The sequence below is a fragment of the Schistocerca cancellata genome, chromosome 10 (assembly GCF_023864275.1).
Source record: "Schistocerca cancellata isolate TAMUIC-IGC-003103 chromosome 10, iqSchCanc2.1, whole genome shotgun sequence".
NCBI classification, from domain to species: domain Eukaryota; kingdom Metazoa; phylum Arthropoda; class Insecta; order Orthoptera; family Acrididae; genus Schistocerca; species Schistocerca cancellata.
In genome coordinates, this window is record NC_064635.1 from 198,695,643 (window position 1) to 198,717,969 (window position 22,327).

Consider the following 22,327-nt stretch of genomic DNA (forward strand, 5'->3'; position numbering starts at 1 on the left):
GTATGGTCAATCGGTGTCTAGTGTGGGTCCTGGAAGCCAGGCCCCTACTCAGTCCCTCCCAGTGTGGATTCAGGAGGTATCGCTCCACCCTCGATAACCTGACCCTGCTTAAAGCTGCAATTCAATAAGCTTTCCTTCATAAACAACACCTTATCAATGTTTTCTTCAATTTGGAAAAGGCCTATGATACTACCTGGAGGCATAATATTTTGTCGCAGCCCCATCAGTGGGGATTTCATGGACGCCTACCAACCTTCATACGGTCCTTTCTCTTGGACAGATATTTTAGATACAGGGTTGGGAATGTCTTGTCTGACTGTTTTAAGCAGGAGAATGGTGTCTCTCAAGGGACTGTTTTAAGTGTCATGGCTTTTGCCATTGCAATCAATAGTATTACAACCACAGTGCGACGTCAAGCACTATGTTCCTTATTTGTGGACAACTTCTCCATCTTCTGTGCATCCTCCAGCCTCGCCACAGCTACTTGGCAATTGCAACTGATGCACAGACGAATGGAGGAATGGTCTCACACCACAGGTTTTAAATTCTCATTAGAGAAAACAGTTTGTGTTGCTTTTAATTGTTCCCACTCTGTTTAATTTGCCCGTTTTAAAACTGGGGGACACTGATCTCACTTTTAAGAAAAAGGTGAAGTATCTGGGTCTTATCTTTGATGAGAAGTTATCATGGTTGCCACGCCTTAAAGAACTGAAACTGAGATGTCTCAAGGCCTTAAACATCCTTAAATGTGTTAGTCATAGGTCTTGGGGAGCCGACAGTGCATGTCTGCTCCAACTTTATAAGGCCTTCATGTGACCCTGGCTTGAATACGGATGCCAGATTTATGGGTTAGCAAGGCCTTCATACCTTAAAATGCTGGATGCAGTTCACCGCGAGGGTATTAGGCTGTCAACAGGGGCCTATCACATGAGCTCTGTTGTTAGTTTGTGTGCAGAGGCTGGTGAGCCTCTGCTGTCTATTCGACATCTTCTTCTCGTGGTACGCCGAGCATATAGGGCTCTGTCCATTCCTACATCACCAGAATTTAGTTATGTTGTTCAGCCACCACCAGAATGGCTGTTCGATCATCGACCACAAGCAACACGGCCATTTAGGATCCGTGTAAGGGAGAGCCTTAAATTATTACAGGTGGGGGGCATTAAGGTCCAAAGTCAGGGTTGGAGTAGGGCATCCCCCTGCTACTACCAAGGCCTAGATTGCTTTTAGAAGTGACTGCTTACAAGAAGCATTTTATCCCAGACCATGTTTTTAAAATTAAATGTAATGAAATTTTATGTAGCCACCCAGATTTATTACCGTCTACACGGATGGTTCTAAGCAGGGAGATGTTTTCAGTTGTTCTGTCGTGTTCCCCGACACTGTACTCGGGACAGGGCTCCCAGAGCAGTTATCAGTTTATTACGCGGAATTGTTGGCTATCCTGAGGGCAATGGTGCAGATGAGACAGCGCCATCACAAAAAGTTTATCATCTTCCCCGATTCTCAGTGCCCTTCTTGCTGTTGGACAGATGTACCCATCAGATCAAATGGAGCAACAAGTGCAGGATGCTCTCCTCCTCTTGCACAGGCAAAACAAGGAAATCATTTTTTGCTGGGTTACAGGGTGCATAGGCATCCAGGGAAACAAACTCGCTGCTGCTGTTGCTGCTGTTAAGGAGTCTTGCTCCCTTCCTCCTGCTGCCAGCTATTCAGACCCTCTGCAGGCTGTCCTTCATTTGTGACCAGGAAGGCTATATTTTAGTTGGAGTCCCCGTGGCTGGAAGTGAGGAACAATAAACTACACTCCATCAAAAACTTCAGTGTGACCGTGGATCACCTCCTTCCGCCTGCGACGGTGTGAAGAAGTAACTTTTACTTGGCTTAGAGTGGGACATTGCCCACTGACACACGGCTTCCTCTTACATTGGGAGGAGACCTCAGTATGTCAGAGATGCGAGACACAGCCGTCAGTATGACATCTTTTAATGGAGTGTGTTCTAGATGATGACCTGAGCTTTGAACTGGGTCTCCCACAGGATCTTCCCTCTATTTTAACTGATAACGAGGTGAGTGTTGTTCCTTCCCAAAATACTTGGTGTGCAATCCTAATGTCTTGCAGAGTGGCTGGGTCATGAATTATTTCTAAGTCATCATCCACCCATGCTTATTTGTCCCTTTCTTTACAACATCTTTACAGGTATTTTCTCTATGATTTCGATTAGTTATCCCTCTGTGTCTTGCTGGTGTTTTATTACTTTTCTGAACCTCACCTTCCCGGTGTTGCTTTACGTTTCCTGTGGTGGGATCAAACGTAGTTTTCCAGTTTATTGATCTCCTTCCATAGATTATGAAAATTTTCTTCAGTATAACATTAGTGCATGGGTGCTGGTGACCTAGCTGTTTAGCGCCCTCCACCCATAAATCATGATCATCATCATCAATATATTGCCTAATGAATGAAGCACATTTTCATTGTATGTCTAGATAGCTTTCTCAATATCAGACATAATTAAAAGTCCAAATTGAGACTTGGACAATACATTATTTAAGGCACAAAGGAATTACAGATATTTACAGTGTGTGGACATTAATTTAAGTTGATGGCGAAAGTAAAAAATTTGTGCCAGTCTGGGATTTGAACCTAGGTCTGCTGCTTACTAGGCAGATGCACTGACCACTGCATTATTCTGACACCTTGGTCATCACAACTGCATGGACTGCCTCCTTTCAGACCAAATTCTCGACTTAGGTATCCACACACTACTAATGTTGTACCCATTGCCCATTATTCTCATTATTTGTGGCAATTTACTGATTCCTGTAAGAGTTTAGGCCTGGCGTATGTCCTCACCTAAAGTATATGTATGTGCTGCCTGTTCTTGCAGACATGTCTTTATTATCTGTTGTCAGATGGTTAAGAGCCCGACTGTTTATTACCTTTTCGAAAATGTTTGAGAATGCTGGCAAAAGTGAAACTGTATTTCTGTATCTCCTTTCTTAAACAGAGGCTTAACTTCATCATATTTCAACCATTCAGGAAATGTTCCAATGATAATTGATTGGGTACACATTTACTAAACTCAGAAGGACATTCTTTAATTTACTTTGTTGGTATTTGACCATATTTTTGATTTTCAAGCTTTTATAATGAATATTACTTGCTTGGATAGTGAGGATTATATTCATGTTAATGATGTTAGGTGTACTATCTGGTCTGAGGTACTCCCTGACAGCATCTACTGAACCTAACAAGCCCATCTTTTCAGTAACAGTCATAAAGCATTTGTTAAAAAGTTTTGTAACACTGCACACATCTTTACCAACTTATCATTTACTTTTAATGCTATTTTGCTCTTCTTCATGTATGGTTCTGCAAGTTTCCTCCTTTGCTGTAGGGCATATTGTCTTTATTTTGTTATCAGACATTATTAGCTTTTTCTTGTAATGTATTTGTTTTGGCATCCCTATTACTATCTTTAATATTTTACAGTATGTCTTGTAATGTACAGGGCTATTTCTTGTTAACAGGTACAGTTTCTTTTTGATTTTACACAATAATTTTGTTCCTCGAGTAATCCATGGATTCTTTTATATCTTTTAATGAGCATGGTAATTTGATAAACTGAAAATCATACAGTTATGTCACTCAACTGTTAATAACTTTCTTTCAGGCACAATACAGCAGCTGATCCAAGAATTGTTCCCTGTGAGTACTGTAAGAAAAAATTCGAGACGGTCCGGGGCATGAGGATACATGTGGGACACGTCCACAAAGGAGCCAGAGCTAAGCATTAATATGAGCTGCACAAAATGTTGGATAACATATTCTTTGTAGATGAGATTCTGCTCTGTGCAAGCATGATTTGAAATGGAATGCAAAGAAAGGAAAAATATTCAGTGAAGAGCAAATCTTCAAGCATTTTTAAGGCTTTTTTTACCATATATACCACATTTTGAGATATTTAAAAAATATCTTTTGTAATATTTACTGTATATAATTAGAAGTGTTTACTGTTTGATAGACTTTTAATAAAGTATTAATTAATTTATTCAAGTGTTCCTTTAGTAATATGATTATATCCATACAAATGTGTTGTTGTAATAATCAGTTTTCATTCATATATTGTATTCCATAAATCTTAGTGTGAAGGATAGCCTTTAGGGATGCAGAATAAATCAAATTATCACTAACAATAAAAAGCAGCCACTGTGTGAAGTATACAACAACAGACACTGTAAACGTCCTGCTTTCCTCTTACACATTTATTTGTTGTCTCTACCTACTAATTCATACTAAGCATTTATTTAACTTCATTGATTTCAAAGCATGCCATCAGCTATCTCTATACTGGAAAAGTTACAGACATATGTAATATGAGTCCCAAGAATCCAACCATTCTGATAAATCCATACTAATATTATGAATAACTCTGTTACATTTTCATTGCTAAATCTCTGAACATGTTTTGGTGAAATTTGCTATTGAGATAACTTGAACCCTGAGGCTACTTTAGAAAGCAAAAAAAAAGTATTTAAGTATTACTGTATTTTTAAGCATGATATACATGGGGATGGGGGGGAATGATTTGGTGGAAGAGACCAAACAGCGAGGTCATCGGTCTTATCGGATTAGGAAAGGATGGGGAAGGAAATTGGCTGTGCCCTGTCAGAGAAACCATCCCGGCATTTGCCTGAAACAATTTAGGGAAATCATGAAAATCCTAAATCAGGATGTCCAGGCGCAGGATTGAACCATTGTCCTCCCGAATTTGAGTCCAGTGTGCTAACCACTGCACTACCTTGCTCGGTGATATACATGAATGGGCTGCGGATAATGCTTGCACAGAGGGCAACAACTTGGAATGTTTACAGATTTTTCCATGGCAGTGTGAATCTAATGTTAAGTCATGCATACTGTTTCTAAATTTTAAAAAGAAGTGGTGCACCACCTGACAAAGCTGGACACTTTGTACTGTGAAGTATTGTGCAGGTACAGTACTAAGATCCAATGACAAGCCCTATGACCTTGTTTAAAATTATTAAGTTGGGCCAGCCTTAAGCAACATATTATTAATATTATGTATTTTACAATATGCCTTACAAACGTAAATGTGATTTAACACACAGTTCTATGAGAGCTTGAGGTGGGAAACTTGCTCAAACCCATCAAATATGGTAGAAATCTTGTAACTTCTGTTACTTAGATGCAGAATATCATGCAGCTTTAAGAACTACAGAGACATAAGAACAGTCACAAGCCTGTCACATTTTAGATGCTGATCACAATGCATCTCTTACAGCTTCTGAGGTCCTTGAAGAGTCATGATAAAACAAGACACATTGTGCCTTTACATATAGCAAGTGGGAGGCGTTTAGTGAGGCTGCATGTGATTATGATCCATTAATTGCTTATGTTAGTCATCAACTTGTCATCTAAGGAACATTCAACTAGAGTCAGTGTTGTAGGGCATGTGGTGAACAAAACCACGCACACAGCAGAGTGAATGTACAAATACTGTCCCAATACTGCAACAAATGACAGCTCATAGAAATTGCAGTGCACATGGTCCTGTGTGAAAACAAAATAAGAAGTTAGATCTGGACTAGAAAGAAATTAGCAGTTATAAACAGAACCACAGAAAGTCACATACTAATAACTGAAGTTTTACAAAATGTTACCCATCCACAAAGGATAACAGTCATTTGTGGCTTATGGAACACTTTGTGTTTTATGTTCTAGCAAACAAAATGTTGAACTTACAAGAGCATAAGTTTTAATTGCAGAAGAGTATTGTAAGTTGCAGAATAATGATAACAATAATAATAAGACTTGGTTTCAAAACTTTTTATCTGTTGCCTTATGTGGGGTACTATAAAGAATAGTTTTGCTGTTTGGAACTGGAATGCTTATTCTTTTCTCTTTTCTTGTTACTCAAGAAATTCTCTTATTCTGACTCTACAATTAAAACTGTTCCAATATGGTAAAACTACTCTGGTGATTAATTTTGCCAAAAGATATATGGTTTCCTTACAAGTATCTCATTGCAACCAGTGCATAGTATCTAATGTTGTGGAAATATTTTCAAATGAATCATTGTTTCATAACTTTGTCATTATTTTGATGGTTTTGAGTTTTGTCAATAGAAAGAACAGTTGTCATTGCAAGTGGCAGTCTGTTATTTGTTTCTCCTCTGCTTCAGTTTGGTTTTACAGTTTGCTTTTCCTGTGAGTAAGGGGTTTGTGTCTCAGGCTGGCATGAATTTTCATTTTTCACTGTTGGATTTATTTTAATATCTGATTGTGGCTGATGCCATAATTTCTCTTGCATCTGTCTTTTCTATGTTTGGTCCAAGTTCCATGGGGCTTTGTTACTTGTCAGTGACACATCATGTGAACGTTACGTTCATCCTTAAGCATTGCACACTAGCATACATTACCAAATGGCTAACTCTGGGCATTGTTTTAGTTGGGGGCTGCTTATTTAATGGCTTCCAGGGGCAGCGAAAATTTGATTTTCAGTATTTCATATACTCATTGGTAAAATTTAAAAATTAAAAATGTTATCATAGTCTATCCATTATCAGCTATAATCTTATGCTAGAGATTTAACATATTAAGTCAAGTATTACAGTTAGTAACTGTCTATACATCTTGAGGTAGTGTATTTCATAGCGTGCAAATTACCCAGTTATATTCAACTGGCATTTGAGGTTAAAAAAAACATAATGACTTCAAGAAAATGTTTACACATTATTTCAAACCTTCACATATCTTTTTCTCCCTACCATCCGCTACAAAATGATGAAAGGAAAAAAGTTTATAGCTTTTTCTCTGTTCATGCAGTAAAATAGCAGCAGGCATGACGTTTTAATTTTATTACTTCTTCACGCTATTCAAAATACATTTTTCAGCTGCAAGCACATTTTACACATAAATGGTTTATCATTATCAGCAGCACTGTAAGACTGTCCTGATGATGCTGGTGTATAAAGGAAAATATTGTTGTAGGACGATCATATGGAACTTTTGACAGAAATTCTTCTTGGTGTAACGAACAGCAGCTCTTTACAAATTTATGTAAATGTAAGAATATGCCTACAATAATGAGAAAGAAACCAATGGTAACCAGTCACAAGATTAATGGTGAACATTTTGAGTACATCACATTGCATATTTAGCAATGGAGTGATACAAAGTTGAATGAATATGTAAAATAAGTCAAGGCTAGTGGAAGTGGTATCAGCTGGTTACCGTGTCCCAATGTGCTACAGCGCATTGCAAATATTTCACTAAAATTATGCAAGCCAAGAATCACACTAAAATTGCATCATTTCCTTTCAAAGGTATGCAAAGAAAATTGACACGAACATTTTTTTTTCCACTTGCTGCCCTTACTTTGCGGCCCACCATCTAATTGCTTACAGTGGGTCTTTATTGACCTCTTAGCTGCTGTGACCCGTGTACGGGCCCTGCTGCAGATTGTAACTTCTACACCAGTCCCCGCATCTGGTTGCACTGTTGCCCATGTCCCACCATGTGGAAGTGGGTCCTATTTTGATCTTATTTTGTTGGTTTTTCTTCTTATTATTATGATTTTCTTTTCTTTTTTCTTTTCTTTTGTTTACTTTCTTTGGCAGAATTTAACAAAAATTTAACAAAGTATTTTAAAAAATAAATAGTCATGAATGAAAAAGAAGAAAGAAGTTAGGAAAGGAAGAAGTCTGAAGTCCCTCCACCGTAGGGTACTGAGGATGAAAGCCTTGGAATTGATCGTCAAGCTGTTGATACTCACGCTCCAATACCTTTTCTTTAATCCTCTGCATGCTCTGGTGTGGCGCCATCCCTTCTGGCGCTATGAGGCTATATTGCTTGCAGCACCAGATCAGTCTTTTTCTTTGATACTGCGTGTAATGTATCGTGCAAGTGTGGAATATGAGTGATTTTTGAAGAGCAGTTATTGTAATGGTGCCATGGGTCACTGATCAAGCACACAGACTCACAATTCATTATATCAGGTTTGTTTCCCACAGGAGATTTAGCATGAAAACGTTTTATGTAGAAGATCTGCTTAAGAGGTCATTTCCTGGAAGATCTTGGAACGTGAAAGAGAGATTTAAAGAGTTGGGTAGATCTGTTCAAAATGTAAATCCAGCAACAGGAGCACGTGGGATGAAGTTCATCGATTTTGCTCAAGTTATCCAACTAGAAGCAGGCAAATATCCTTTTCAAGTTCCTAGAATATTTCACCTGAGTGGTCTGTAGGAAAATGTGAAACACTTCCCAAAGATTTACACGCAGAGTATGAGGGACTTTTGAGCAGTAGCTCTCATAATGACATGCAGACAAATGCACAGACTGGCAGTTCATCAGCTTGGGTTCGATTCCTGCTGGTACCATCATTTTCTTTCATTTTCTTTAATTCCTCACAATGTTAAATGATTAATTATAAAATTTAAATATATTTAAGCAGTACTGGGAGAACTTTCTTAAAACCCAAAAACAGATCTCAAAAATAATTATAAAAGAAAAACGGGGATATGAGAACAACAGACTGTGCGAAATCCAGCAAGATTTCATAAAAAATAATACAAGAAATTTCTATAAGACTTTCAGAGAAAACTTACAGGGATAACAAGTGCCTAGCTTGTGCTTTAAAAAGCACGATGGTTCTTTGGAAACTAACACGAAAAATAACTGTAAAATCTTAGCCCAATATTTCAGTTCCCTCCTAAACTGCAAACCACCCCAAGAAAATCTTGTCTTCTCTTCTGCAGTATTCACATACCCAGACTCACATGCCCCGGATCTCGAAGAAATTATGGAGATAGTCAAATAGTTGAAAAATTACAAAGCACCAGGAGAAGGTGGGATCATTGCTGAATTCTGGACACTAAATGATCCTATACTTATGCAGAAACTACATCATATAATATCAGACATATGGATGACGGAGCAAATACCAGTGTACCGGTACTGGAAATGCTCTCTAATTCACCCGCGACAAGACAATTACAGAGGAGTTTCCCTGCTCCCAGTCCCTTACAAAATCCTTTCCAAAGCACTTTTAAACAGGATAGAATCCCAAGTAGATCCACTAATTGATAAATACCAGGCCGGATTCAGAAAATGATGATCATGTGTGGAACAGATCTGGTGCTTAAAGACGATATTACAAATGAGGAAATGCAGAAAATCAATACATTCATCGACTTCAGGAAAGCATATTATGCAGTGGACCGTGAAACCCTGTTTAAAATCATGGAAGAGTAGGCTATTGGATTGACCGAAAGGCACAAAAAATCACAGAATAGACGCTTAAACAGGAACAACATCCCCCGACAGGGGAACGGACTATCCCCAATGCTTTTCAATATTGTTCTAGAAAAGATCAGGGAATAGGAATCTCATATAAATGGCATCCAAATTGGTATCAAAAAACAGAACTGAATAAAAATCAAGTGCCTTGCTTTCGCTGACGATATTGCAATTATCACCAGTGCATATTTTTATGCTACTGACATATATAAGGAAGTAAATTTTCTTCATGGTCATGGTTTGAATGAATACAAGTTTTAACTGCATTCCTTACGAAGAGGTTTAAGTGAATGCTCAAGAGAGTGGTATACATGGGAGTTCACATTTTCTCATAAAGAAACAGATAAATTTACATTTTATCACCACAATTTCAGTTAAACTACAAGTAACAGCATTACACTTTATATTTAAGGGAGTGCTTTTCTTTGGCAGTTTCCCCCACTCTTGTACATCATAACTCTAAGTATTCATTCATTTTATAAAAAGTTTGTTCGATGAGAAATAATTTTAGTTTCCTTTTGAAAACCTGTACATTATTTATTTCCTTTTTTATATTTATGGGGAGCTTATTGAAGACCTTTATACCTGACTCAATAACTCCCCTATGTACTTTAGTGAGAGATGCAGAGCCTTGATGAAAATTTTTCACCAGTCTTGTGTCATGGTTGTGGATGTCACAATTTTTCTGAAACAGTTCCCTGTTGTTGGCTACAAATAACATCAGTGAGTATATATACTGACCTGTAATGGTAAGTATCCTGAGAGATTTGAAGAGACCTCGGCAAGATGTCCCATTAGGGACCCCACATATTAGTCTCAATGCTCGCTTGTTTTTGTATTCTGAAGACTTTTTCAACACCTGCAGCATTTCCCCAGAAGATTATGCCATAGGAGAGAACAGAATGGAAATATGCAAAGTATAACAACATTATTTCTCTGTCTACTAACCAATGGAGAGCTCTTAGTGCAAAGCACGATGAGCTAAGTTTCTTGACCAGCTGATCAATTTGTTCTTTCCATCTTAGGTGACTGTCTATCTGGATACCTAGGAATTTTGTATGTGTGTTGTTGTTGTGGTCTTCAGTCCTGAGACTGGTTTGATGCAGCTCTCCATGCTACCCTATCCTGTGCAAGTTTCTTCATCTCCCAGTAGCTACTGCAACCTACATCCTTCTGAATCTGCTTAGTGTACTCATCTCTTGGTCTCCCTCTACCATTTTTACCCTCCACACTGCCCTCCAATGCTAAATTTGTGATCCCTTGATGTCTCAGAACATGTCCTACCAACCAGTCCCTTCTTCTCATCAAGTTGTGCCACAAACTCCTCTTCTCCCCAATTCTATTCAATACCTCCTCATTAGTTATGTGATCCACCCATCTAATCTTCAGCATTCTTCTGTGGCACCACATTTCGAAAGCTTCTATTCTCTTCCTGTCCAAACTATTTATCGTCCATGTTTCACTTCCAGACATGGCTACACTTCAAACAAATATTTTCAGAAACGACTTCCTGACACTTAACTCTATACTCGATGTTAACAAATTTCTCTTCTTCAGAAACGCTTTCCTTCCCATTGCCAGTCTACATTTTATATCCTCTCTACTTCGACCATCATCAGTTATTTTCCTCCCCAAATAGCAAAACTCCTTTACTACTTTAAGTGTCTCATTTCCTAATCTGATTCCCTCAGCATCACCTGACTTAATTTGACTGCATTCCATTATCCTCATTTTGCTTTTGTTGATGTTCATTTGTATCCTCCTTTCAAGACAATGTCCATTCCATTCAACTGCTCTTCCAAGTCCTTTGCTGTCTCTGGCAGAATTACAATGTCATCGGCAAAACTCAAAGTTTTTATTTCTTCTCCATGGATTTTAATGCCTACTCCGAATTTTTCTTTTGTTTCCTTTACTGCTTGCTCAATATACAGATTGAATAACATTGGGGAGAGGCTACAACCCTATCCCACTCCCTTCCCAACCACTGCTTCCCTTTCATGTCCCTCGACTCTTATAACTGCCATCTGGTTTCTGTACAAATTGTAAATAGCCTTTCGCTCCCTGTGTTTTACCCCTGCCACCTTTAGAATTTGAAAGAGAGTATTCCAGTCAACATTGTCAAATGCTTTCTCTAAGTCTACAATGCTAGAAACGTAGGATTGCCTTTCCTTAATCTTTCGCCTAAGATAAGTCGTAAGGTCAGTATTGCCTCGCGTGTTCCAATATTTCTGCGGAATCCAAACTGATCTTCCCCGATGTCAGCTTCCACCAGTTTTTCCATTTGTCTGTAAAGAATTCGTGTTAGTATTTTGCAGCTGTGACTTATTAAACTGATAGTTCAGTAATTTTCACATCTGTCAACACCTGCTTTCTTTGGGATTGGAATTATTAGATTCTTCTTGAAGTCTGAGGGTACTTCGCCTGTCTCATACATCTTCCTCACCAGATGGTAGAGTTTTGTCAGGACTGGCTCTCCCAAGGTCGTCAGTAGTTCTAATGGAATGTAGTCTACTCCCGGGGCCTTGTTTCGGCTCAGGTCTTTCAGTGCTCTGTCAAACTCTTCACGCAGTATCATGTCTCCCATTTCATCTTCATCTACATTCTCTTCCAATTCTATAATATTGTCCTCAAGTACATCGTCCTTGTATAGACCCTGTATATACTCCTTCCATCTTTCTGCGTTCCCCTCTTTGGTAAGAACTGGGTTTCCATCTGAGCTCTTGATATTCATACAAGTGGTTCTCTTTTCTCCAAAGGTCTCTTTAATTTTCCTGTAGGCTGTATCTATCTTACCCCTAGTGAGATAAGCCTCCACATCCTTACATTTGTCCTCTAGCCATTCCTGCTTAGCCATTTTGCACTTTCTGTCGATCTTATTTTTGAGACGTTTGTATTCCTTTTTGCCTGCTTCATTTACTGCATTTTTATATTTTCTCCTTTCATCAATTAAATTCAATATTTCTTCTGTTACCCAAGGATTTCTACTAGCCCTCGTCTTTTTACCTACTTGATCCTCTGCTGCCTTCACTACTTCATCCCTCAAAGCTACCCATTCTTGTTGTACTGTATTTCTTTCCCCCATTCGTGTCAATTGTTCCCTTATGTTCTCCCTGAAACTCTGTACAACCTCTGGTTCTTTCAGTTTATTCAGGTCCCATCTCCTTAAATTCCCACCTTTTTGCAGTTTCTTCAATTTTAATCTGCAGTTCATAACCAATAGATTGTGGTCAGAGTCCACATCTGTCCCTGGAAATGTCTTACAATTTAAAACCTGGTTCCTAAATCTCTGTCTTACCATTATATAATCTATCTGGTACCTTTTAGTATCTCCGGGATTATTCCATGTATACAACCTTCTTTTATGATTCTTGAACCAAGTGTTAGTTATGATTAAGTTAGGCTCTGTGCAAAACCCTACCAGACGGCTTCCTCTTTCATTTCTTAGCCCCAATCCATATTCACCTACTATGTTTCCTTCTCTCCCTTTTCCTACTGATTAATTCCAGTCACCCATGACTATTAAATTTTCGTCTCGCTTCACTATCTGAATAATTTCTTTTATCTCATCATACATTTCTTCAATTTCTTCGTCATCTGCAGAGCTAGTTGGCATATAAACTTGTACTACTGTAGTAGGCGTGGGCTTTGTGTCTATCTTGGCCACAATAATGCGTTCACTATGCTGTTTGTAGTAGCTTACCCGCACACCTATTTTTATATTCATTATTAAACCTACTCCTGCATTACCTCTATTTGATTTTGTATTTATAACCCTGTATTCACCTGACTAGAAGTCTTGTTCCTCCTGCCACCGAACTTCACTAATTCCCACTATATCTAACTTTAACCTATCCATTTCCCTTTTTAAATTTTCGAACCTACCTGCTCGATTAAGGGATCTGACATTCCATGCTCCGATCTGTAGAACGCCAGTTTTATTTCTCCTGACAACGACGTCCTCTTGAGTAGTCCCCGCCCGGAGATCCGAATGGGGGACTATTTTACATCCGGAATATTTTACCCAAGAGGACGCCATCATCATTTAACCATACAATAAACCTGCATGCCCTTGGGAAAAATTACAGCTGTAGTTTCCCCTTGCTTTCAGCCGTTCGCAGTACCTGCACAGCAAGGCCATTTCGGTTATTGTTACAAGGCCAGATCAGTCAATCATCCAGACTGTTGCCCCTGAAACTACTGAAAAGGCTGCTGCCCCTCTTCAGGAACCACATGTTTGTCTGGCCTCTCAACAGATACCCCTCCATTGTGGTTGCACCTACGGTATGGCCATCTGTATCGCTGAGGCACGCAAGCCTCCCCACCAATGGCAAGGTCCATGGTTCATGGGGGGTTTGTATGTGTGGTTAACAATCACAAAATTAATGAATTTGTATGTGTGGTTTCATTAGTTTTGTGATTGTTAACATGTATTTCAGGAGCTTTAATTTTTTTATTTTTTGTCGGAAACTGTATCATATTGGTTTTTGAAATATTTAAGATTAGGCTATTCGCAGTGAACCATTTGTGTACTTGAGACTGTCATGGCTGTATCCTGCATTGTTGAGTTGGGTCCTTTTATGAGGATACTTGTATCGTCGGCAAACATTACTATTTTTGCTCTGTTGTTAATTGTGATTGGTAGATCATTAAGGGGCTCCGGATCGCCCTATACTTGCAATGTTAAAATAATGCTTATAAATTACATCTTTCCTCACAAAGTATTTGAGGTAGGAAGTTGAACTTGTTACAGATTATTTATTGGAATATGGGCTACAACTTAACACAGGGATTTTACAAAATTTTAGTTCAGTTATTAAAGATGATTTTTTTCAATTGTAATGAAAATTCACAACTTTTTTTTGCAATTTTTTATTTATATATTCAAAAATATACAGTTTTTTGGAAAAAAGCTGTGTTAAATTATGCAGAAGGTACTGTGTAACATTTACTGAAAGTTTGAAACAAATATGTTTGAAAGATCCTTAGAAAACATGTAATTAGTATGAGAAAATAAAAGTTTTGGGAATCGAGTGACAAAGATTGGATAAACTTTTTAGTGCATTCCAGGTCCATAGGATGGATTATCTTCATCCTCTGCAAACTCCTCCTCCGGCTTCCTCTTGTTCCTCCTCCTGTTTACTCTTGCTTGTATTTCTAGACTCTTTACAGCCCTGTCTGCAGCCCGAAGGCGTTCCTTGTCTAAAGCAAGCATTGCTCGTACCATGTTAGAAGCTATCTTCATTCCCATATTTCTAAATACCTTGCACCTTACAATGTTGCCATCATTGAAAGTCGCAACAGCATCATACACACCAAAGTGAAGTGTTTCTATTCCAACAAATACAGTCTTCCAATTCTCGACCATATAACACTATTTACACTTTCATTGGGGTTTTGAGTTTTTCCGTGAATACACTTTTTCAACAGTTCAGGTGCTGCTAAGTCTCTGAAAATAGGTTAGCCACAACACAACTTTATCTCACATCACTAAAATGTACCTGATGAACACGGACGTTAATAATAACACCATTTGACAGCAGTTTAACAGTGCCACAGTGGGTCACGCCCATGTAGAACACATTTCAAAAAAAATTTAAAAATAGTTGTAGTCTTCGGAATTGAATAAATTATATATCAATTAAAAGGTAATAGTCTGCAGATTCAGAAAACGCAAAAAAGTAAAAATTGAACTTTTCATGATTTTGAGCCTTTCCAGAGCCCCTTAATGTAGATCAGGAAAATTAATGGCCCAAGAATTGAGCCCTGTGGGACTCCATACTTTATATTTCCCCAGTCTGATGTTAATGCTGTTCCTGTCCCCCTTAAGACAACCATTTGCTTCCTGTTCTGTAAGTATGATTCTCACCAAGTCAAAGATTTGTCTTTAATTCCATAATGTAGAAGCTTTTTTAAGAGTGTGTTGTGATCTACACAATCAAATGCCTTGGAAAGGTCACAAAATATCCCCACTGAATACCTTCTGTAATTTAGTTCACCTAAAATTTCATGTGTTAGGTTAAATATACCTCTGTCTGTGGAGGAGCCCTTATGAAAGCTGAACTGTGTAGGAGCCAGTAAGACATTTTGTGCAGTGTGACTATAAATCCTATCATACACTATTCTCTCAAATACCTTTGAGAATACTGGCAGCGGGGAGATGGGCCGATAGTTGGATATTTCATCCCTTGCTCCACTTTTATGGATTGGCATCACTACTGCATGTTTTAATCTATCTGGGAACACACCAGTTTCCATAGATTGGTTGCACAAATAGCACAATATATAACTGATTAAGTCTGCACATGATTTTAGAATCCTACTTGATATGCCATCGTATCCACAGGAATCTGTGTTTTTGAGTAATGAAATTTCACAAAAAACCGGACTACAGATATCTTATGAAAAAACCAAATATATGGAAAGATAGCCAGAAAAAATCCTCTTTAATCACAAAACATGGTAAAATTTCACAAGTCTGTCATTTTAAATACCTGGGAGAAACTATGCAGTCCTCAGGATTAAACCGAATCGCCAATGAACAAAGAATCACTAAGTTACAGAGGGCCTACAAGCTAACAGACGCATAACAACAAGAACTGCATTTAGACAGACGCAAAATTAAGGCACTATAGAACAGTGATTCTTCCAGAAGCAATCTATGCAATTGAAACAATGGTAATTGATGGTAATTAGGGAAATAGAAAAGCAAGAAAGAAAATTTCTCAGGAAGGTTTACGGGGCAATCAACAAAAACGGCATTTGGATGAAGAGACCAACAAAGTGACAGACGAAATCAGAAAACGCCGAGCCACATTTTATAGACATATCTACAGGATGGAAGACTCCAGAACACCAAGGAAAATTTTCAATATTATATCAAATAGTAAATGCGGCACAGAATGGCTGAAAGAAGTCCAAAGGGGTCTGCAGCAGATCAACATAAAAAATATGGAAGACCGTACTGAGTGCCGGAATAAAATCACAAGTGTGAAGTTTGAGGAAAGAACATCGCACCAGCCTGGTAAAAAATGGACAGAAGAACGGAAGAAGGAGCATTCTGAGAGGATGAAGAGTTTTTGGGAAGCAAAGAACAAAAAGTCCAGAGATGAAATTATAATTCAAGTTCAATCGCTCTCCTACAGGGGAACAATCGTTATAATAATAATTTAAACAGCACAATTTCTATAAATAAAATGATTATATTCAATTTAGTTGCGATTACCACTCTTGTAAGTTAGTACATTATAGTATTTTGGCAAAATTTTACACATGGGTCACTGAATGGAAGACAAGTTTGTTCGAAGAGCTCTGGGAAAGCGTGGTGGACATGTGAAGGAAATTGCCACAAGATACTTTTGTGACCAATTCTAGAATATTTTTCCAGTGTTAGGAGCATTTATCAAGTGAGCGTGACAGTGAACATCATACAAATTCAGTGGGCACGCTGCTATGGCCATAGCAGGCAGGTATAGGCCACACAAAAACATACCAGAAATGTCTGGAGAACTTAAATTGGTGTCCCTTGAAGGAAGACAACATAGTTCTCGAATCCAGTTGGATAAGTTTGGAGAGTGTGTATTCGAAGTACTCTTTGCAACCAGTATGCCGCCACCATCATTTATCTTAAGAGGGGATCATGAGAACTGTGGTATCGTTAAAAGATTTCAGTGTCACAACAGAGTTGGCAATGCGAATCGATTCCTCAGACATTTGGGATGTCTCACTGCCATATGCAAAGACGACTGTGAGAGGCTGAAGAAGACATGCCCTCTCTCAGGACAGCAGCTCCCTCACCTGGAGGTCAATATAGAGCCAAGCTGGGAAGAGCTATGTCGGAAGCAGTCAACATAACTGAATAGGACCAGAGATGCATTCAAGTGTTACATGGAAATGTACTTTTATGAATGTACAACACTGTACTTCAAGAGACCAGTTTGTTAATTAGTGCATCAGGTGATGCTTTAATAGTCAATGACACTTGTAAATTATCAACCACTCCTGCGGCAAAGAATTCTGTCAAGTTGAGTAAATATTTTTATCATTCATGTAATAAAGTGAACTAATATTTCATACATTGTATTTCCAGTGAGCCACCTTCCAGAGCAATCAAAGAACGCACAGTTATGGCCAGACGACTGTTGTTTCGTCTGGTCATAGCAAGAATGAGATAAGAGAGATAAGGGTGCATTCAGAGACAATCATTTCCCTCGCTCGGTAATGCAAAGGAATGAGAAAAAAAAAGGATGACATTTGTAAAATGTAACCCTTGCCATGCACTGTACAGTGAATTGCGGAGTATATATTCAGATGTAGACTGCCCAATTTTCTGCTGCTCGATAAGGGTAGATACGTGGTAATGACAGAGAAAATGTTGGATAGTCTAGGCTGTTCTATCCAGCAATAGGACAGCTTAATAAAGCTTCTGGCTACATTGACTTAGGAGCTTGAAATTTTTACACCGTCGAGGGCCCATAGACTTCAGTACATAACAGGAATCTGAATATGTCAGCTTGTTCCAGAGAAAAAGGGGTCTTAACCCTTTGAAGGACAGGCATCATTGTAACCTATCGCCGGCCGGTGTGGCCGTGCGGTTCTAGGCACTTCAATCTGGAACCGCGTGACTGCTACGGTCGCAGGTTCGAATCCTGCTTCGGGCATGGATGTGTGTGATGTCCTTAGGTTAGTTAGGTTGAAGTAGTTCTAAGTTCTAGGGGACTGAGGTCCGCCGCTCGTGGTCTCGCGGTAGCGTTCTCGCTTCCCGAGCACGGGGTCCCGGGTTCGATTCCCGGCGGGGTCAGGGATTTTCACCTGCCTCGCGATGACTGGGTGTTTGTGTTGTCCTCATCATTTCATCGTCATCCAGGAAAAAGGCGAAATTGGACTGAGCAAAGATTGGGTAATTGTACGGGCGCTGATAACCACGCAGTTGAGCGCCCCACAAACCAAACATCATCATCATCATCATCTTCTAGGGGACTGATGACCACAGATGTTGTCCCATAGTGCTCAGAGCCGTTTTGTAACCTATCAGATACATTGGGTGAGCCAAAACATTATGACCACTGCCCACTACGAGGTTATATGCTGCCTGGTGACACTGAGGGTATGTGACATGGTAAGATAAGTACAGGGTGTCGAACTCAACCTCCCTGATTTCAAGGACCCAGTAGAGAAAAACCACAGTAGATATGACAATGAAAAATGTACCACATTGTAGAGCATCTCAAAGAATTTATATTCCCCGCGTCAGAAGCGCCATGTATCATCGCCAGAGTGCAGCACGGTCGCATGAAGTGAAAATGGCGACTCCACATCAGTGTGCACAAACAGTAGTGTGGTTTGCAGAAACAAAATCGCCGACTACTGTGCAAAGAAATTATCGCCGTGTGTATGAATGTGATCCACCTGATGAAAAACAATTAAGGAATGGTATAGGAAGTTTCTGGTAACAGAAAGTGTTCTGAAACATTCTGACAGTGCACGTTACTGAGTTTCAGAAGAGACAGTGGAGGACATCAGACAAACGTTTCTCAGAAACCCACGTAACTCAATTTCTCAAGCATCTAGGCAACCTGATGTACCTCGATCAACATTGCATCGTCTAGTTCACCAGTGTCTTCGTATGTGTGCTTACAAAGTGCAAATTCTGCAACATCTGACGCCAAATGACAAACCACGCCGACGACAATTTGCTGCGGATATGCTGCAGCATATCGATATGGATGCCAGCTTCCTGGAAAGATGTTTATTCTCAGATGAGGCAACCTTTCAGCTATCAGGAAGGGTTAATAGGCATAATGTTCGGATTTGGGGTTAGCAAAATCTGCACGTTGTCATTGAACATGTTTGTGATAACCCTAAACATCTGGTGCGAGCTAATGCACTACAGGATTGTTGGACAGTTCTTCTTTGCAGAACAAACAGTGAATTGAACAGTGTACCTGGACATGTTGGAGCAGTTTGTGTATCCTCAGATACAAGACTTGCAACCCAGCATCATTTTTCAACAAAACGGAGCTCCACCGCATTGGTCAATGGCTGTTCACAACTTTCTGGATGGGAAATTTCCCAATCGTTTTATCGGACGTGGAGGACCTATTGCCTGGTCACCACATTCACCCGACATTACACTGCTTGATTTCTTCATTAAGGACCGTGTGTATGCGACCAAAGTGGACGATATTCCTACGTTGCAACATCGTATCACCAATGCGATTGCAACAATAAGAGAGGAAATGTTTCAAAGAACTTGGCAAGAACTTGAATAAAGACTCGATATTCTTTGTGCTACAAATGGTTCACATGTAGAGGTGTACTGATGTTAAATAATCAAATTATTTGAGATGCTCTATAATGTGGTGCATTTTTAAGTGACGTATCTACTGTGTTTTTTTCTTGGGTCTTTGAAATCAGGGAGGTTTCAGTGGGACACCCTTTTATGAGCGGAGCAGAGACTAATTGGGAATTATTCTATAAACGATAAGTGGCCCAAATGCGGAAATCCGCCGAAATTGAAGCAGCTTTTACAAAAGTCGGATTGTTGTGGCCCAATACCTGGGAGTGAGCATTTCGGAAATGGCGCAGCTCATCGGCTGTCGGGGCGCTATTATCATGATTGTCTATGGAAAGTACACTACTGGCCACTAAAATTGCTACATCACGAAGATGGCGTGCTACAGACGCGAAATTTAACCGACAGGAAGAAGATGCTGTGATATGCAAATGATTAGCTTTTCAGACCATTCACACAAGGTTGGCGCCGGTGGGTACACCTACAACGTGCTGACATGAGGAAAGTTTCCAATCGATTTCTCATACACAAACAACAGTTGACCGGCGATGCCTCGTGAAACGTTGTTGTGATGCCTCGTCTAAGGAGGACAAATGCGTATCATCACGTTTCCTACTTTGATAAAGGTCGGATTGTAGCCTATCGCGATGGCGGTTTATCGTATCGCAACGTTGCTGCTCGTGTTGGTCGAGATACAATGACTGTTTGCAGGATATGGAATAGGTGGGTTCAGGAGGGTAATACGGAACGCCGTGCTGGATCCCAACAGCATCGTATCACTAGCAGCCGAGATGACAGGCATCGTATCCGCATGGCTGTAACGGATCGTGCAGCCACGTCTCGACCCCTGAGTCAACAGATGGGGACGTTTGCAAGACAACAACCATCTGCACAAACAGTTCGACGACGTTTGCAGCAGCATGGACTATCAGCTCGGAGACCATGGCTGCGGTTACCCTTGACGCTGCATCACAGACAGGAGCGCCTGCGATGGTGTACTCAACGACGAACCTCGTTGCACGAATGGCAAAACGTCATTTTTTCGAATGAATCCAGGATCTATTTACAGCATCATGACGGTCACATCCGTGTTTGGCGACATCGCGGTGAACGCACATTGGAAGCGTGTATTCGTCATTGCCATACCGGCGTATTACCCGACGTGATGGTATGGTGTGCCATTGGTTACACGTCTCGGTCACCTCTTGTTCGCATTGACGGCACTTTGAACAGTGGACGCTACATTTCTGATGTGTTACGACCCGTGGCTCTACCCTTCATTCGATTCCTGCGAAACCCTACATTTCAGCAGGATAATGCACGACCGCCTGTTGCAGGTCCTGTACGGGCCTTTCTCGATACAGGAAATGTTCCGACTGCTGCCCTGGCCAGCACATTCTCCCGATCTCTCACCAATTGAAAACGTCTGGTCAATGGTGGCCGAGCAACTGGCGCGTCACAATATGCCAGTCACTACTCTTGATGAACTGTAGTGTCGTGTTGAAGCTGCATGGGCAGCTGTACCTGTACACGCCATCCAAGCTCTGTTTGACTCAATGCCCAGGCGTATCAAGGTCGTTATTACGGCCAGAGGTGGTTGTTCTGGGCACTGATTTCTCAGGATCTATGCATTCAAAGTGCGTGAAAATGTAATCACATGTCAGTTCTAGTATGTTTTTCTAATGAATATCTGTTTATCATCTGCATTTCTTCTTGGTGTAGCAATTTTAATGGCCAGTAGTGTAGTTAAGAATGGAGAAACCACAGGTAGGCGACAAGACGCTGGACGTCCATACCTCATCACAGAACATAGGAATTGTTGGCTTGTCCTCTGTCTAAAGCAGAATGGAAAACACACAAACCTGTGGCATATCTGATGATCGAGAACAATGCTGATGTAGGCACAAGTGTTATGGAGCACGCCATTCAGTGCACAGTATTGAACATGGTGTTCTGTAGTAGAGGATCCCTTAGTGTTCCCATGTTGACCGAACAACATCTTCAGATATGATTACAGATGGCATGAGACCGTCGAGATTCCACCAAGGATCAATGGAATCTTATTGCCAGATCGAATGAATCCCGTTTATTGTTAAACCAAGTCATTGGTCGTGTCAAGATCGCCGTCATCCAGGCCTGTGAGAGCAATGTTATTTTATGGGGGACATTCATTTGAGCTTCCATGAGAAGGCACCAGACGGCTGTGGACTACGTGAACATGATTAGGGACCACCTCTAACGCCTAGTGCTTGAAGTCTTCCTCAACAACAGTGGCATCTTCCAGCAGCATAGCTATCTGTATCACAAGTCCAGAATCGTGCTGCAGTGGTTTGAGGAGAGTGAACTCACGTTGATGTCTTGGCCAACAAATTCAGCTTATCTGAATCCAATGAAACCCAGATGGAACATTATCGGGCACCAGCTCCCCGCTCTCGGGAAGTTTGTGACCTGTGTGTGCTGGTCGCAGTGGCTGAGCGGTTCTAGGTGCTTCAGTCCGGAACCGCGTGACTGCTACGGTCGCAGGATCGAATCCTGCCTCGGGAATGGATGTTTGTGATGTCCTTAGGTTAGTTAGGTTTAAGTAGTTCTAAGTCTAGGGGACTGATGACATCATATGTTAAGCCCCTAGTGCTTAGAGCCATTTGAACCATTTCGACCTGTGTGTAGGCATCTGATGCCGCAAACCTCTGGAAACTTGTCAAGTATTTGTGGAATCCATGG

General features: G+C 40.2%; 1 protein-coding gene across 3 annotated transcripts in view; it reads left to right on the forward strand.

Annotated features, from left to right (window-relative positions):
- LOC126106826 (uncharacterized) overlaps positions 1 to 3,942 on the forward strand; it is a 191,976-nt gene extending 188,034 nt beyond the window's left edge. For all 3 annotated transcript variants that reach the window (XM_049913220.1, XM_049913221.1, XM_049913222.1), the window contains one exon: positions 3,672 to 3,942. In XM_049913220.1, coding sequence (XP_049769177.1) covers positions 3,672 to 3,795 — 124 coding nt within the window. In that variant the 3' untranslated portion in view covers positions 3,796 to 3,942. The remainder of the gene's footprint in view (positions 1 to 3,671) is intronic.
- Positions 3,943 to 22,327: the final 18,385 nt, after the last annotated feature.